The sequence below is a fragment of the Ricinus communis genome, chromosome 2, assembly GCF_019578655.1.
Source record: "Ricinus communis isolate WT05 ecotype wild-type chromosome 2, ASM1957865v1, whole genome shotgun sequence".
In the NCBI taxonomy this organism is placed as follows: Eukaryota; Viridiplantae; Streptophyta; class Magnoliopsida; order Malpighiales; family Euphorbiaceae; genus Ricinus; species Ricinus communis.
The window spans coordinates 11,451,264-11,471,562 of NC_063257.1; the positions used below are offsets into that span (position 1 = coordinate 11,451,264).

The 20,299-nt window shown below is 26.9% G+C and overlaps 1 protein-coding gene and 1 pseudogene across 1 annotated transcript; one reads left to right on the forward strand and one right to left on the reverse strand.

The window, feature by feature from the left end:
- Positions 1-1,792: 1,792 nt before the first annotated feature.
- LOC125369250 lies at positions 1,793-9,391 on the forward strand (annotated as a pseudogene).
- Positions 9,392-16,128: 6,737 nt separating this feature from the next.
- On the reverse strand, positions 16,129-18,454 carry LOC8258951 (endoglucanase 9). The gene is made up of 6 exons (XM_048370550.1): positions 18,180-18,454; positions 17,525-18,028; positions 17,286-17,435; positions 17,085-17,196; positions 16,831-16,994; positions 16,129-16,743 (listed from the first exon to the last, which is right to left on the reverse strand). The coding sequence occupies exons 1-6, from the start codon at positions 18,375-18,377 to the stop codon at positions 16,411-16,413; spliced, it is 1,461 nt and encodes a 486-aa protein (XP_048226507.1). The 5' UTR covers positions 18,378-18,454; the 3' UTR covers positions 16,129-16,410.
- Between the last annotated feature and the right edge of the window lie 1,845 nt (positions 18,455-20,299).

Consider the following 20,299-nt stretch of genomic DNA (forward strand, 5'->3'; position numbering starts at 1 on the left):
AGTATTTAGATTCATATCAAACTTCATAAAAGTTTTTTTACCTAGGCTAATTCTTAAACTTTTCTTTTTAAGTGTTTGTAGCTCACACTCAAACCCTTACAAGAGTCTTTATCACTAGGCTAACTCTTAGACCCATCTAAGTGCTTAAGGCTAACACTTAAACTTTTACAACAACTTTTTATAAAGATAAAATTGATACACAAATGTGAGAATTAAAGGATCAATAAAATGTGTTATATTAGGTTGTTCATCATTTATAAATAGTCTAGGGAGTATTTATAGTTCCAAACTACCAAAGAAGCATTACTCACATAACTCTTACCGATCATCTTTTTTCTTAGCTCAAGCTAGTGCAGAAATGTATTGTCAGAACTGTTGCGGTCACAACTAAAGAATAGTGGTTGTGCTTGCTCAATATCGAACGCACTTGCTGAATTGCGGTTGCAATTCTTAAAGTTACAATGGCTCTTTTTCTTGTGGCGCTTCTTCATTGGACTTTATGGATATGGTTGTTTTAGGCTTCCAAACAGTTAAGAATGCCGCAATAACAAAACTCGTATTGCAGACGCGATTTCACCAATATAATAGAGACTTTGTTGCTCCCAATATTGTGGTCATGCCAGTTGGAATTCAAATTAGGCATATCGCGGTGGCGATTCTGAGATAGCAGTCGCAAGATTTATGTTCCTCAGGGAATTTTAATAATTAATATACGTGAATTTCAATATTTGATCTCGTTATTATTCACATAATAAAATAATAATAATTAAATTTAAGATTTTTAGCACTTTGCTGGTATAAAATATTATAATTTTCTAAAATTAGAATTAGTTTGCTTACATCTTTTAATAGATAGGAAAACACGTTTATAGTTCACAGCCGATTATCTTAACCTTAATTCAAAATTGAAATACAACTCATAAATTGTAGGAATGTATATGATATTTAGTCAAATTAACGTAATTTAAGTAGACCTCCATTGTTGAAAGACTAAACACTAAAGGAAAGAATAGAGAAAAGAAGAAGGTAATAAAAGGTCTTAGTTGATTTTACCCCTCGACCCAATGCAGACAATACCAAAGTTAAATTTATTTATTTGTTTCCTATATTGAATGGAGAGATAGCTATGTTATATGTTCTTTTAACAGTTACAAAACTACTTCTTATAAAAGTAAGAATATCTGCCATTTTGACTAGGTTTGGGAGGATCATGAAAAAAGTAATACTGTAGTATCTAAAATATATGATATTTGAAAAATGAAAATCTCTAAATATGACTAGTTGTATTTATTTAAACTACTTTAAAAAAAAAAACCATATGAATTGCTTAAAAATGATTTGAATAATTAAAGTAGTTGTTAAATGGGGAGTACTCATTCAGATTTACTTGTAGGTTTATGCGAGTATCACCTTCCATATTAGGAGATTTCCTAACATGGTATATTGAGTAGAAATTACAAAAACCCATCCGAATATATTATTATTTAAGTTCGGCTCAATGAAATTTTATTGATGATTGAAATTAATTCGATTTTTAGATATTTTGGACGAATTTAAATAAATTAAAAAAGCGGCCAAATTTGAGTCAAATTCAAACCAAATATTAAAATATTTTAACCTTTCATTTGTTTTGTTATATAAAAGAGAATAGAAAAGTAAAAAGATTATTAATGTTAAAAATAATCAAGAAAAAACCGTAAAAATTAATAATCAATGCGTTAAAAAAACTTTCTAGAAAACTAGGTAAAAGCAGTCCTCCAAGCTCTATAAATAGGAGACAAAGTTAGAGGGAATGTGTGCACATCCTTCAGAGTTCGAAAGTTTCTTCCCATTTTCAGTAAATTATAAACATGTCAGTCTCAGTAAAGAGTTTTGTGATCATGGAGAATATACCTCTGCAATTTCTTGCAGAATCCTAGCTCCTTTTCAAGCAACACTATGTTTTGCAAGCATTGTCATTGGCTTTCTCAAAACTTCATTGAGCTTCCCATACCTAATTCTTCTCTTAGCTGTGGCTTTAATTTACTTGACAAAATCCCAGAAGCTAAAAAGCCAAAACGCCAAGCAACTCCCGCTACCTCCTGGCCCAAAACCTTGGCCTCTTGTCGGATGCTTGCCGACAATGCTAACAAATGAGCCAACCTTTCAATGGATACACAATCTCATGAAAGAAATGAAAACTGAAATTGCATGTATCCGTCTTGGAAATGTTCATGTGATTCCTGTTACTTCACCTGAGATTAGCCGCGAAATCTTGAATGCTCAGGATGCTGTTTTTGCAAGCAGCCCTTTGACCATCTCCACCCAACTCATTACGAGAGGTTACTTGACAGCAGTTCTTGTGCCGTTCGGAGAACAGTGGAAGAAAATGAAGAGGGTCCTGGGAACACAAGTTCTCTCTCCGGAAAAATATAAATGGTTTTACGGGAAAAGACTTGAAAAAGCTGATCACCTTGTTCGTTATGTGTATCACCCTGATTACTTAATGTGGAAAAATAAAAGTGCAAAGGGGAACTATCAAAAAAAGTAAAAGGCTGGGGCTGAATATGCATATTTCCTATGGTACACTAAAACTTTCATCTATCCTGAATTTTCTTAATCTCCTCTATAAGTGGTGGCTGATAAGAGGTATATATATATATATATATATGAAAGTGCGGAATAGACATCTAAGAGGGGGAGTGAACAATTCACGGCTTAGATTCCTTACTTGTTGATATGCTATTTATGAGATAAAATCTGTTGGAGTTCTATTGTGAGCTTGAAGCTCACTGGTCGAATATCTAACTAAATTTGGAGTGCTCACTATTAGATACCTACAATAGTAAGTCAGCTATTTCAACCGATATCTCAACTACAATAGCTTATATGTTTTGATTGGCAATATGAGTGAGAGGATGAGAGGTAACTGATGTCTGATGTTTATTTAAAAAAAAAAATAATTAAATATCTAAATCAATGGTCTTAAGTTTATAACGTAATAGACAACTAATTAAGCATGTATCAAAAATAAATATAATATGAATTGCAAATTAATAGAAATCAAATCAAGAATTTATCATGGTTCGGTATAGTGACCTACATTCAATCCTTAAAGATTAGACCTTAAGATTATCTCTACTATTTGATTCTATTAACAGCTAAAGATTAAGCTTACAAGGGTCTAGTACTAAGACACCTAATACAGTATGAGTTAGTCCCTCTTTGACAAACCTAAAAAAGTTATTAGGCTTTTGTCAACTTCTCACTTGCTTCTAAAGGGTAATAGAATTGTAACACTCGTATTGAAGGAATAATAATAATAATAATAATAATAATAATAATAATAATAATAACAATAATGGTGATGATAAGGATTGTGATGATGATAATAAAACTATAAGTCTTATAAACTTAATGTATGTGATTAGAGTAACAAATTTCTATTGTTTTCTTTAAATTGGATGATTTAAAAGATGATTTTAATGCTGGATAAAAATAAAAGGGTCTATTAAACTATATCTAATTAGTTTGATCTTTAAATAATTAATTAAGAGAATTATATAAAGGGTAAATTATTTTTTATAAATGTCACACTCAAATTTTCTTTTAATATGAATATATGAATGAAATATTATATTTAGAAGCTATAAATATATTTTTATAAAATAATTTATTTAGGGAATGGTAAATTTTAATTAGCAAATGGTTTTGGATTTAATTGAAACCAGCTACTAAATTGATTAATTAAGTTAATAAAGTGTTGTGATTAAATTGATATTTATTTATGAAAAAGGGGCTAAAAGAAGAATTGATTTAAAAATAGGGTTTAAATAAGAAATTTTCATGATTGGTATTTATGTAATTAAATATGTCTGTAGGGATATTTTAGTAATATTACCATTAAAAGCAAGGCTAAATAAATAAATCCATATTTTTACTTATTATAATTTAGCCCAAATATATAAATCAGGGGTAAGACTAAAAATGATTAGCAAATTTAAGGGGCCTAACAGAAATTAACCATGGCCAAAGATAATAAAAGATATACAAGGACCAAACAAGGATACGGGACGAAAAAGGAAGAAAGTAAGAAGAATCTTATTCTCCTTCCACGGGCAGAAGATACAGCTTTTTTTTCTTTTTCTTTTTCTTAAATTCCTTTATTTGATAAAAAATGGTAAGAGTATAATTTAGGAGGAATTAGAGGGTGTGGTTGGTGTCTATAGAAAGAGGAGGAAGAGGCCAATCCTTTAGAGGTGGTTTGGGGTAGTGAGACGCGGCGAGAAGTGAGAAAATGGAGAGAAATTTTTTGAGAATGAAACTTTAGACCGTCGATTCTCCTCCCTCCGGCGATGATGAGCCTTGATTTCAGTCTCAAGATGACAGTCGTCGAGTAGACTGATTTAGCACACGTCTAGGTAAAATACTGGTTGTCCATCGTTTCTTTATTAATATAAATTTTTAATAAACTAATTTTGAGATTTATTAATTAGAAGTTATAATATATGAAAATAAATGTTGGTTAGTGTTTACATTAAGAATTATTATTATTGTTTATTTTTTCTATTAACATAAATATATATATATATATAGAATTAGGCGGTAAGGAAGTAATAGAAATTTATATTAGATAATTAGGGACATTGTTATGAGTTTGAAATAGTTATCTTGGATATGATTTAATAGAACATAAAATTAGAGCTAGAAATTGTAATAATTAATTGATTATATCTAATTGAGATTCTAACTAAGTGATTAATCTATAATTAAATTTGAGTGTGTTATTAGTAAATAATGATATGATAATTAAAGAAAATTATATTATGTTAGAATTAATAAAATAAAACTTTATATATGAATGATTAGAGAAAATCAGTAGAATTAATGTTAACTACATGATAAATAATATGGTTAGAAAAAATAATTAGTTTGGGTAAGATGCTTGAATTGTGAGGTAAATTAGTTATTAAATTTTAAATACTTAGGGTTAATTATAATAGTCAATATATAAATATTAATGATAGAAAATAAATAGATGGGAGTAATAATAATAGTTATTATTAATTTAATTTCTTATCAGTTTGGAGGGAAATGATTATAAGAGAAATTCGGGTACTGAAAAATATCAAAAATGATATAAATAATTATTAGACAGCTCTGAATGATAAAAATTGCCTTGATCAGAGGGAAATTTAATTGATAAAATTTATTTTTGAGGTCCCAGATGGAAATTGTGGTGGGATGTGTTGTGTGAATATTCTTGCAGGTTGTGGACCGGTTTTATAAGTAGATTTAGTCTATATTATATTGGAAGCGCTGCCGAATTTTCGATAGAATTAATTAATTGTAATGGATAGACAATTAATATGATTATGCTAAAATAAGATTAGGACTAGAATTAGATTTTAGATAGAGAATAATAGACGTTAGTTGAGGATTATTAGAAATAGATTTAAGATTAATTTTAAAATATGTTTATGGGTAAATTATAGGGTTGTGCGTTCGAATAGCTATCCAGAGGGAATTAGCTGAAAATTAAGTGAAGGTACAGTTGACTAGGTCCTGCATACCAGGTGAATGGATAAACTTATAATATCATATTTTTCAATAATATATTATTTGTATTTATATCTTTATGATTTGCTGAATATTTTTTCTAGAAATTAGTTATTTTAAATGTAATTTACAACTTGATATTTTCTATAGAAATTGGAAATAGAGAATGGTATTTTTTATTTTACTTTATATGTAATTATAGTTGTACATAGCTGGATAAATAAGTATATACTCAGTTATGTGATCTGTGAGATCACATCTTGGATATCGAGTGTAAACATAATATACTGTTTTTGGGACAGTGCTTAGTATATACATAGCCTTTGGGGCATGTGCTAGGTGGTGCCTTTTGGGGGCTTATTGTCTGCGTATGTATGACTAGTTATTTGTATTTTGAGTTGCCAGGTGAGATGTCTTTGAGTCCAAAGTTGCCGGGAATTAATAGTGTACATCTATGAGTATATATTATTTTCGACTGAATTATTTATTTTATTTGTTATTGATTTTCCTTGGTATGATAACGTAATTTAAATTAGTAGCGAAAATTTTTCCAGATGGATTCAAGATTATGTAGTTAATTGATTTCAAATCAGAAAAGGATTTGCAGTTTTAGATACATATGGAAGTGTTTCTTTCTTTAATTAGTTTTATAAAATTTTATTTGTCCAGCTAGATTGTTTTTAATTAAATATTTATATTTAGAATAGTAATGATATTTTCTTTAGACTAAAGGTTTTTAAGAATGATATAGTATTATACATGTTTATTTCAATCCTTGTTTAATTCCTTTTGTTATTTGTTTATCCTCTTAAAAAGTTTTATTCACCCTTATTTTTTTTTCCATTAGTGTTATGCAAGATGTTAAGACATATTAGATTAGAAGTCAAGCAGTTAGAGCTCTGAGTTGCTCGAATCCACGGTTCAAGAAAGTGAAGATAGAATATTAAATAGTTACGGGCAATTTGGGCAGGGCTGTTACAAGTTTTTTTATCCGTACGTTAATTATTATTATACGATTATAAAATTAAATTTATAAATAAAATTTAATTATTAATATTTAATATTTACTAGTCATATTTTAAAATAATAAAAACTAGATTTTTTTTTCTTCTTAACTTTTTAATATCTTAAGATTTCATTAATATATACTAAAAATTATTCTAAAAATATCTATTAATTAGTTTCAATATTATATAAATTAATACTATGAATATAATTAATATTACTATTTTTAAAACTAAAAATTAATTTATTAGTGAATATAATATTTAAAATATTATTTTTTAGAATTAGAATCATTATCTAATTAGAAAACTAATTATTAGTTAATATAATATTAAAATACAATTAATATACTATTTTTTAGAATGATTATTATTTATTAGGAAATTAATTTATTATTAATATGTTATTTTTTAGGCTTAGAATCGGTATTTAATTAAGAATCTAACTTACTAATCAATAAATTAATAGAAACAATCACAAAAATTACATATAAATTTAGTCATATGTGTAAAAAATTAGTACATATGTCAAAGTAAAAATTTTATGTGCCCAAAAAAGACACATGTCAAAAATAAGATTTAGCTCTTGGAAAGAAGTTAGAAATTAAGATTTAGTAACAAACTAGCCTACTACCCATGCTTTGAACATTTTATATGAATAAAATATTTATATGAATTAAAATTAATATAAATATTTACATTATTATTAAAAATGAATTATTTAGATATAAATATAAATTTATATAAAAATTTAAAATTGAACTTTTTAATATATAAGAAAAATATTAAATTTTTAATCAGAATAAGTAAATGATTATGAATTATTTTACAAATTAAAAGTTCCATTATTTGAGAATTATAAATTTTGTAATACAATTTTAGAAATAATATTTTTAAACTTTCTTATTTGTACTTTAATTATATTTGAAGATGAAAGTAGAATATATGAATAAAAGATAGTCATTAATAAATTGATTATAGTAATAAAATATTCTAGCATCCGTTCGTTGGGTGAAAGTCATTTTATATGAATAAAATATTGCTAAATACGTAAATGAAAATTTGTCTCGTTTTAGAATTGGTCTCACGATCTCAACTTTTATTCAATTGGACTTCTCAATTTTACATGTTATTAGTTTTAAACCTTCAATCACAAACGTTATGGCCATATGTTTTACGCCATTTAGGAACGTGTAAGTTTCAATAAAATAACAATATTTAAATTATAAAATAACGACTAAATACATAAATGGCTTCCTACGCCATTTATTAGTTCATATGCGCCATTGAATCAAACTTGAGTTTAGGGGGTCAATTACGAAAATAAGACAAGTTCAATAGTTTAATTATGTATTTCTTCTATTATAAGTAACGCCGCTAGTGAGAATATTATTTTTATTACTACCGTTAGTGGAGGGGTAAAAATAACAACTCGTAAAGTTGAAAAGTTCAATTGTATCAAAATTGAGTTCGGAGAGCCAAATGCAAAAATAGAACAAATTCAAAGATCCATTTATGTATTTAGCCATAAAGTATTTATATGAATTAGACACTAATGCGGATGTAGTGGTTTATTAATCACAAGTTATATATACATATCTTTATATTAAAATATGAAATTAGAGTTTTTTTTGAAATCGAACAAAAAATATAAAAATCTTAATATAATTCTTATGAAAGAGAATAAGAAAAGGCTTTGAAGTAATTAAATAAATGAGAGAAAAATTATAGAAATTTTTTACAAAAATTATATTAGATTTATAATTCTAAGAAGTGGATTAAAAATTTTAGAATAATTCTTATGATGAGAGAGTGAGAAAAATAATTTAAGGTAATAAAATGATTAAGTATAAAATAATAACACTTTTAATACTAATTAATATATATCTTTTTAGAATAGCTAATGCATTTTTTTAATATTTATATAATTATTATTTTTTAGTATTTTTTTTTCATATAATTTCTTCAATTCATCACAATTTAAATAAATAACTTGAAGATCATAGAAAAATTATTGTATAGAGTTGTAACTTGATTTCACATATATATATATATATATATATATATAGATTGTTACCAAAGGCAATGGATGTAATTTAACCTGCAAGAGGTTCAATCCGTCCCTTATAGTCCTTGAAAGTACAAGGCTAATTCCAAAGTAAGAAATCATAAACAGATGTTGATTAGGATACAAATTCGTTCATCCGTTTTTGCAGGAAATAATGTTAGCAGTTGTAGATAATCCTTCAAATGTGTATAGAATGGGCACTTGCAGAGATGATGAACCAGCCGAAGCTTCTTGAAAAGCAACAAAAGAACTGGATAGAGTTGTTGGAAAGAGAGATTAGTCCAAGAATCAGATTTCTCACAGCTCAATTACATTAAGGCAGCCATGTCTTACTCGTGTTGGCCTAGGACGAAATCTCAGGATTTGGAATGAACCACACATGTTCAGACCAGAACGGCATCTCAAGGATGATGGGTCTCAAGTGATGTTAACAGAGCCTGATCTGCGCTTGCTTTCATTTAATACAGGAAGAAGAGGTTGGACGGCTTCACATTAGGGACTTCAATGACTGTGATGTTATTTGCTAGGCTTCTTCAAGGGTTTAGTTGGAGTCTGCCCCTTAATGAGACAAGCATTGATCTTTCAGAGAGTCTAAGAATAGTTTGGCACTTGCTAAACCATTAGTTACACTCCCAAAGCCGCGCTTGCCTGCGATACCCTGCTTAATGAAAGGCATGCTTCCAATGTAATAAGAATATTAAACTAATTGATAAGTAATAGAAGCTCCTTTGTATTATATAGTTTTTCTATATAATAAAATAACAAAATATATATTTTTAGACATCTGAATTTTAATCATTTGGTAACACTAACGGTATTTTTGATGTAACCTAATAGACATTTAATTAATTTTTGGCTTAATAATTTAAAAAATTTAAATCTTTGCGGTAGTTTAATACTCCAGCCAATTCTTCAAAAATTGTCAATTTAGTCATGATTTGGTCAATTGAGTGCAACTTTAGTCAAATTGACTTGCTGGTCAAAATTAAGCACCAGGAATCGTAACGTAAATGCAATTTGAGAATTCAAGATTAAGTAACGTGTATAAATACTATGGCATTAGAACTCATCAATTTGAATTTTTTATTTTTTAATTAGCGTCCATGTCACTTTTCGCGTTGCTTAATTTTGACATACAACTCAATTTGCTAAATCAAAACTAAATCGATAATTTTTAAAGAATTGAACAAAATAATAAAATTTTGTAATGGTTTGGATTATTTAGGCTATTAAGCTTTAATTTTTTTATGATATTTAAACACGTTTTAACTAGTGGCTTAATTTAACATGTCTATATATATTGCACATAAATATTTAGTTGTTATAAAAAAATGAAGTTTAAATATTTATTAAATTAAATTAAAATTTAAAATATTTAAAAAAATTAAAAAATATAATTCAAGTATTTGTTAAATTAAATTAAAAATTAAAATATCAAAATTATTAAATAATTAATATTCAAGTGTTCAAGCATGCATTTTTCAATTGAGTACATTACTATGATTTTTGATGTAATATGAAATATACTAGTCAATTTCTCTATTTTTAATAATATATTATGACCATATTGAAATTTGATTTAATATACTATTTTTAGACTAATGTTAAAGTTTTTATGAATATTTCATTAATAAAAGCATATTACTTCTAAATATTCAAAAAATACTTCTGAAATATGTTACTCTTCAATTATCGTATAATATATTAACAGGTCTTTTCATTTTAAAATTAAGATGAAGATATTTTTATAGTTTTATTATTATATTAGAATAAAAAAACTTTAATAAAAATTATACTATATTTTACTTTTTTATAATAATAACTTTTATAAAATAAAATACAATAATAAGATTTAAATAACTGACCTTATATTTAAAAAAGTAATAAGTATGATAATTTTTTATAATAGATTTTCAAAATAAAATCACATAATTTCATTTATTTAAATTCTTTATAAGAAAATATATTTAATATAGCTTTGAAATTTATTAAGTTATTAAAAATTTAGTAAATTTCATAAATACAATATTTAAATTATAAGCAAAGTCACAAGTGCTTTTCTCATAAATCTCATAAATAGTCTTCAATACAATCTTTTTCGTTTAAAATTAAATTATCATAATATTTATATATATATATATATATATATATATATCAACGGGAAAAATGTAAATAATAGAAATGAAATTACAACAGGTTTTTGCTAAGTTTTATAAATGACTTTAAATATAAATCTCTCAAAATTTATAATTAAATTATCATAAATTAAAATTTATTTTAAATATATATAAAAAAATTTATATATTATTTTTTAGATTTTATAAATTTATTATATTAATTTTAATATAGCTCAGAATAATAATAATTTTAATAAGGCTAAAGAAATCCTAGTGAGTTATCACTTACATTTTAATTTTCAGGACAGTTTTCTAGCGAATTATATTATGATAATAATATATTAAATTAAATTTAAAAAGCTATAATATATTATTAAAAATGAGGAATTAATTTATAAAATTTAAATATTACTTTAAAGGGATTGTAGTAATTTAACGAATAAAAATTCAGTCTTTGTTAAACTTATTTATGCTTGGATTAGAATTTAATTTTACCTAACAAATGAAATATAAATTATTCATTATGATATAGAAAATTTCATTTTACATCATCGCCTAGCCAATAAAACTATTTAAGTTTTTAATGATTATTAACTTCTTAATCAATTTATTTTTTATACATGTAAGCAGTTTATTATTAATCATATCAACCGTCATTCCACAATAAGTGTGGTATAAGATAATTACATAAGAATTAAAGAAAAAAATCTATTAAATAGCCATATAGTAAAAAATGATTTAATATGATTAAAATATTAAGAAAATTCTATAAATTTCTTTTCTCTCTCTATTGGTTTGTTTTCTTTCATACTCTATTAATATTTGACTTCATAATAATTTAACAAATAAGGGTAAAATTTTAAAAAAAAACTCATACTTCACTAGTTTTATTTTAAATAATATTTAATTTGAAAATATTTTTTATGCATACTATACACATAAATATAAATAGTTTGACTCGTAATTATTCACGTAATAAAAATATAATAATTATTAAATTTTGAATAAAAATTAACTCTTAATGTTATAAATTAATATGAAATAAATTAATATATAATATTAGTTTATAATTTGAAACTAATATTTTTCAATTGTAGTTTTATTTCACTTAATTACGTATTTGTTATCTTAATTAAACTGATTTCATTTAAATCGTAACATAGAATAAATATTTATATTATATTAAAATAATAATTATTGCTTTCTAATACTTGTTTAATTTTAATAATGATCTTAATTCGTTACAGTAAATGTAAAAAATATATTGGTAATTAAATTCTTATAAGAAAAATTTTAAATAAAATTGTGATTGGTCCAAGTTATAAATGAATTTATATTTTATTATTTTACTTTTATAATTAAATTAAATTATAATTAATAATTAAAAATTCTAAGAGAATTAAACTTTTAGAGTTGGACTTGTACTCAATAAATTATTAATATTATTTTTTATTAAATTAATAAATAATTAAATTAACTCAATTAACTAAGAAATTATCAAGGTCCTATCAGTAATTTTATCTATCCTTCTTTTTTTGTATTTTTATATATAATAATTTTTTTCTATGCATATTGCAAGTGAATGTTAATAATTAGATTCATTATTATTAATTTATTATATATGTTATTTTTTATCTACTTTTTATATGTATTAATTTGAAGACCAAAGAAAGTTCTAGTTATATTTATTATTAAAGAATATTTTAGAGTAATTTTAATTAATAACTATAGTAGATAGAAAATAAAATAATTAATAAATAAAATGCATATACTTTGAGGTTGATTTCAACTGATATCTAATTATTGAGTCAAATAATAAGTGTTAAGTATAAATGTTTTTAAAATTTATTCAAATGAAATGAATTATTTCAAATTAAATTCAGCTTATAAATAGGTTCATCTCCATTAACATAGGCTAAGCTAATTTGATTGAGCTTACTCCATAGTTATATGACATTTTCTTTTGTCACCTTTTAGCATTGTAGGGTTTTGATTCCAACTGGGGCTATAATCGAATTGAGTCGAGGTTGAGTATCAATAAATTTAGGCTTGGTTTGTTTAATTTTGGCAGAGACTCGAGCTCGGTTGGAATTCGATTTGAGTTGTTATAATGGAGTTCAAGCTTGGCTCGTTTGAAAATAATTAGATTTGCGAATAGCTTGACCTCGATTTATAACTAGCTCGAGCTCGATTTGAATTGATTCGTTAAATATTTTTCAATAATTAAATTAATCAATAACAACATCTAAAAATATATCAAGGAATGATAAAAATATCAAATTTAGCAAAAAAAAAAGATAAATTTACAACAAAAATAATTAACATCAACATCTAAAAATATAACAAAACATGTAAAAAAATAGTACTAAAACAATATAAATGATGAAAGTAAAGACCAACAATGTATAGAAATTGTAAAATGGTCATAGTAGACATATCACAAGTATGTGTTAACTTAAAAGAGCATATAAACCAGCCTCACAATTTCTTTTAGTGGCATTCACCTTTTAATGAATAATATTTATAACATTTGAGATAAATTTTAAAAAATAAAATAGTCGAAGTGTAATATAATAAAGCAGCTAAAAGTTTTTCATAATAATATATTAACTTATATAAAAATAATCTTGATTTATTTAGTTTAGTTTTTAATTTGATTACCATTTATAATATACACGTAAATTCAATCCAAAATTTTAATTAAATTAAATTTTTTTCAAAGAAACCATATGATCCAACACCGACACTCCACTCTATTGACTCCAAAATTTGAACTGGACAAATATAAGATATCTGAGAATCGAGCATGAGATTGAAAAGAAAATATTTTGTATTAAGATTAAGATATATATAAGATTTTGCAATAATGGCAAATACTATTGACTATATTCATTTAGACATAATAATTAATTATTTTTCTACACTAGTACCTAATTAGGCATGACCTATTATATACTAATTAAGGTTTTAATAATAAATAAATTTTAATTAAATTAGTATAATTAGAGGATGTATTTAGAATATTTTTACTGTTATAAAATGCAATTAAATTTTATAATACAAAATAATTCATAAATAAAATAAAAGCTGTAATAATGGTCAAGTTTATTTTATCTAGTTCGCCTAATTATAAATTAAATAATAAACTTTATACTTTTTAATAATTTTATCCAATTGTTTCAAAATCTTAAAACAAATATCCATTTTTTAAATTTTTTTTAAAAATACTTTCCAATGACCATTTGTAAATTTCAAGATAAAAAGATGACGTGGGAAGTCTACTACTTAAAAATCTTAGAGATATGCATTCTTTCACATATTTTACATCTAAATATAACAAAAAAATTTATTGACTCACTAATTTTTATGTTAGTAAACAGAATTAACTTGCAACATCATTTTTCTCATTGTAAAATTTTAAAACTTTTTATTGAAAATTATTTTTGAAAATAAATTGAAAATATAAGTATTTATTTTTAAATATTGAAACAATTGGATATAATTGTCAAAAAATGTGAAATTCAGGATTTAATTATTAATTAAGTCTATCTAATTTAAGAATACTCATTTTATTAAATTATTATAGAATATATTTATTTACTATTTATTATTTTTATTATAGTCTTATTAATAATAATAGCTTCATTTAAATATTGTAGTTTTGTTATTATTATTATTATTTTAAACTCGAGCTGCCTACAAACGAGTTTGCTCATGAGATTGCTTGTCAAGCTTATAAATGAGCATGTTCAGAAATATTATAAACGAGCCAGCTTGCTAATATATTCGCGAGGTTTATAAACGAACTGAAATTGAGCTTCAGTTCACAAGCTAGTTCGCAAGCCAATATATGAACAGATTCGCGAGCTAATGAACCAAACTTTTTTAAGCTCGAGCTCATATTGATGAAATTATCAAACTTGAAATTGAGCTCGAACTCGGGTCATTTAAATTAATAAACAACCTTGAACAAATTTTTTATCGATACAAACTTTGAATAGCTAATGAGATTTATAGTCATTTACAGTCCTAATTCCAACACTCCCATGCATCATAAATTCTCTTTTGGTAGCCACTCAAATGAGGATTATCTTTTAGAAAAAATTACAGAAATAATCAAAACATAACAAAAAGATATCATTTTTAATGGAAGTTTAGAATCCTTGAAAAATTATGTATCGATCTTCAAAATAACATTTATATAGTACTAAATTTATAACAAAAACTATGCTTAAAATCTTCCAAAAAGCAGAAGAAAAAGTATTCAATCAAATTTACATTATTTTATGAATCAATTTTTATATTAAAATCGATCATTACATTAAATGGTAAAAATCAAATAAATTTCTCCCAATTTTTATTAAAAAAATTCAATTACGAATAAAAGGAGTTTGTTTTTTTTTTGTAGGTTTCTATTATTTTGTCAACATATAATGAAACTCGATAAATTGATACCATTAGAGGAGTTTGTACCAGTTCTAAGAGTTTAGTTGATTTTGATAAATCGATACCATTAGAGGATTTTATACCAGTTCTAAGAGTTTAGTTGATTTTGAGAAATACAACGTTATAGTTTTGCCAATGGAAGAAAAACGATTCTCATTGAACAATTGACTTCAGGTACAATGCTATATATATACAAGTACAGAGAAAGCTTACCGAGCTAACTATTTAACTAACTAAAAGAACAGTCTACTGCTACGTGTGTTCCTTGTAACTGACTAGAAAACAGAATAAACAAATACCTAGAGCTGCATTAGCCCCCCTCAAGCTGGAGGATATAAATGTATACCCAGCTTGGAAATGGAAGTGGAAAAAGCAGGGTGTAAAGGTTTGGTAAAGCAATCAGCCAATTCATATGCAGTGTGGACAGGCAGCAAATGGGAATGATTTGGATAATTCCCAAGTAAGCCTCAATAATAAGGTTTAATCGTATTGCTGTAGCTATGATTTTCTATTTACCCTTGTTCAGTTATGCAATCTAACATTTGATAACCAAGCAACTCTGTCAATCACTTCTTGTGCCTCTGAAATTTATGCTGATTTTGGCATCTAGTAATGGAAATCTACATCTTTTTCCCCCAAGGGAAGATTAACGATCTCTATCAAATTCTTGTAATGTATTATAATGTCATTTTGTTTATAGTACAAGTTGTTGAAGATGATCTTAACTAATCAATTTGGGTACCTTTTCTTTTTAACCCACTACATGTTTAACTCAATACTGTACTAACCTCATAAGAATTATGAGGTTTGGAAAAAAAATTGAATCTAAGCTGATATTACAACCTCAAATAATATAATTGTGGAGTTATCATCAATAAGTGTTATTTTTAAAATTGTTTAAATGGATTGTTAATTGGAATACTCAGCAAAATCACAACTCAAATAATACTCAAAATAATCAGAAATAGGAAAATCCTCACTTAGATTTTCAAGAAATGTATTCAGGCTTTAGACTACACAATGAGAGGTAGTCATCTCCCTTTTTCTACATTTAATCTGAACTCCAACAGAATTAGAATTCAGTACATTTATAAGTTGAAATTCTAAATTCCTATGGATACAGAGTTAAAGATAGTAATAAAACAAGTAATCTAGTGCACCATTGGGTGACATAATCCCATCTTTGGGACAAAGCATAGATAAATATGTACATAGTAACTAGCAAAGTAATCCCATTTTAGCCCCTACTGGTTCCAGCAAAGTATGCCAAAGGACCAACTATGGCAGCATTGATATAAGTAGCAGGTTCCGAATGACTATAATCAGATCGATCATCTGGAAAACCATCACTATCATTCGGGCCACCAACGATGGCTCCGACCAGGATGTTAGGGTTAGGATTTGGTGAATAAAAGAAGGGTTGAAAGCCTCCATCACAACCAATAGCTTGTGGGTGACTTGAAAGTGATGGCAATGAAGATCCCCTGTGGTGAATTCTTTTTGGAAAGTGTGGCCCAAATCCCACCATGTATGACATTTGTATTGGGTTCACCCCTAGTATGTAGTCCACCTATAAAATTACAGGTCAAACCAATTAACAAAGTTATTTATATAGTATAAAGTATAGAGCAATAAAGAGCAAAATAAAGCAACTTGCCTGTCTTTTTGCAACATATAAGAGAGAATTCGGAGTAACTAAGAGATTGCCACAGTTGAAAGTATGCCTTGTTGCTTTCATGTACTTGGCATAAGTGGTGAGCAAGAATGTTATGGATGTTACATATTGAAGATTACTTTGTGGTAGCTTGTACATTAATCCTCCTGCATTTCAACAGTATGATATTATCTTCCATAATACTAAAATTAAACTAAGTATAAAATTTCTGTTAAAGGTTGTTTTTGTTCTTTTACCTTGTGTGTATTTTGTAGTTGTAAAGGGGGAGTTGGGTAAAATCCGGCACATGAAATTTTCAGCTTCTACTTTGTATTGCTCAAAATTTTTGTCATTGTTGAGTATAGCTCGCTGCAGGGGAAAATGACATTTTCAATTGAAGAGAAAACAATTTCCATTGAAAAAATAAGGCCAGGTGAAAAATAAATGTTTGGACTTACTCTAGACAAGAGTACATGAGCACCAGCATACTTGTTGTCCCAGCTGAAAAGGTCAGGCTGATCATCAGCTCCCAAAGATTTCAACATATTGTAATAGTACACTTGATTTGTTGCCCTGAATAGCCAAGCTGCCCCCCACAATAGCTCGTCCTGAAAAATCCATTACAGTTTCAGGATTTTCCTGCGCTATGAAACAGACACTCCGGGTCACTAATTTATGGAGGAATACTCGATCTTACCTTGTAACCAGAATATGAGCAATAAAATGGGCAAGCAGCTGGGCCAAGGGAATCACTATAGGCACCCTGATATTGCAATGCAAATTGCATAACCTTCTTAGCAGTAGCTAACAGCAACTTTGAGTATTTCGGATCAGCTTTTCGGAACACCATAGAAGCAGCAGCCAGCGCAGCAGCTGTCTCCCCGGCAACATCAGAACCCGGATTGCTTGCAGAGACAGAGTAGACAGAACGGACAGTGTCCATGTCCTCTGGCCTCTCCCAGCACTTGTGATCAACATTGGGGTCACCAACACCAACGTAGAGCTTGCCAGGAGTGGCTGTGGCACATTTGAGAAGATAGTCTGTAGCCCAACGAATTGCTACCCTTGCATTCTGTAGTTCAGGGCCCATTCTTTTGCCATACTCAATAGTACTCCATGACAGCATTGTGGTAGTGAAGGCCATTGGGAAATTAAATTTCACATTATCTCCAGCGTCATAGTAGCCTCCAGTTAAATCCACCTGTTCCAAGATGACAAATAGTTTAAATTTCATTCCTTATTTTCAAGAAAGAATATAACAAGCAAATGGGAATGACCATTAAAATGGGTTTTCTTTATGGATCTTAATACCAAAAGAAAATAAGTTGAGAAGCAATAAAATTGTGACATACATGGGCAAGTAAACCATCAGAAAGGCCTGAAGTAGACCTCCAAGAAATTTTTTGTGAAGTGGGGAGCTTCCCTGACCTCTGACCTTGGAAGAACAATATGGATTTTGCCAATGCGTCCTTGTAATTAGGACTAGCTTGGACAAAACCCAAGAGAAAGAATGAGACAGAAAACACAAGGCAGAGAGAAACTCCCCTCATTTTTGTTTCTGTTGGTAATAACTTAGTACTTTTAGTACCAACGAAACAATGTTGCTTTTGTTTTCTGTTCTTTTTGTGCAATGACTTTAATTCAACTATGACATGGCTTTTTTATAGGAGAGTGTAATTAGGTTTTATCACCAAACCGCAAATCAAGGCTTTTCCTTTGAAGAATTGTTTTGTATTGTTTGTTATTGAGTAATAAATTTTAAATTTAATTATTAGGTTTTTGCTATATATTATGTTCAAACATCTTGCTTAAAGTAACTTAGGGTCTAGAATGATGAAAAGGTTGCCCATGCAATGTATATAGTAATCATAACCAAACAAGAAAATGCTTATGGTATTAATTATACCACCTCAGTTGATTTAGAATTTAGTGGGTCATTTGTCTTTGTAACTCCAGGAATTCTAAAAATTTCTGTCTAGGAGGGGGCAAAAGCACTTACAAAGTGCTCTATTCTGAACCAAATGTAAAAAAAAAAAAAAAAAAAAAAAAAAAAAAAAAAAAAGAAAGAAACAAATCTTTCCATATCTTGAGGAGATGATATAAGGTAAGTCTATTTCTTAAATATGTATCAATCAAGAAATTACCATAGTTAAGGAGATCATACAAGGGAAGTCCATGTTCAAGGAGTGCATGGAAAGATTCTAATATGTAATGTTTTTTGGCAAATGTGGCAATTAGCAAGAAAGTCAAATGGGTGTTTTGCTTTTTGAAAAATTACTTCTTTTTTTTCAAAAATAATAAGTGTAATATGGATAACTACAAAAAGAAAAAAAGATAGGGTTTTTTTTTTCTCCTTAATTTATGCTAAGCAAAAAAAAAAAAAAAAAAAGGCTTATTGGTTAAAATTAGATTAGGATACTTACATGGGAATCTGTTGGCAGTTGAAGAATGTGGGGCAAACCATGTTTGAAACTTTGTCTTCTTGTATATAATTCTTTGGTCAAACTTTCATACATGACCTAGTTAACACATTTATACCTCTTTCATTACCATAATTTTTTTATTTTTTTCCTTTACTTTTGTTGTTTATTTATTAATTTAAATGATATAAATATGGGTAAATGTTAATATATGGTTAGAAGATGTTTTGAGTCTAAATTATATATATATACTATGCATGTGAAATATAACTAAAAATTCTTTTTCATTTCTATGTAAATGGTGTGAAATATTCTTTCTTTTTATTTTCTCTTCAAATGAGACTACTTTAAAATTAACACTAGAATTCAAGCTTTACAAAACTAAAAAGAATTAAAATTAGATGGACCATACATGGAAACTAAATATTTCTTTCTCCTTATCCAAAGGCCAAACAAAAGAAAATCACTTTCATTCTGTATTTTCCCTTATTACAGGCTTAAGATTTTGAGGAAGACTTGCTTCCTGCCTATATATCCTCAATGCTTCCACCACTGAATTATATTATTATTTTGTTCCACTCATAGAGCTGATAAATTCCTATACTATTGCCTTATTGGTATCTCTAATTTTATTTATTTATTGAGAAGAATTGCTTTAATAGTATTATTGATTACAATTTGATTTTATAGTCATAAAACATCAAATGACATTGCACCTAATTAAATCAAAGATTTGGGACACCAAAAAGTGAAACTGTTAAGACCTAACTAAACACAATCAACTCACTCATGCACCAAATAGTTTTAATACTGTTTCCTCATGTGTTTGACCAATACCCGACCAAACTTGGCATCTTTATCAAAAATTAGGCATTTGGGTTTTTCCTTAGAGGGAGAAAATCATTACACTATAACCGAAAAAAACTGCAAATAAAAGCAATGGCCATTTTGTAGAAGTTTGGGAAAATTATTGACCAAATTACTATTTTTCTCATGAATTTTTACTTTAATACATTTTTGTCCTATTTCTTCAAAAATCAATAGAGTTATCT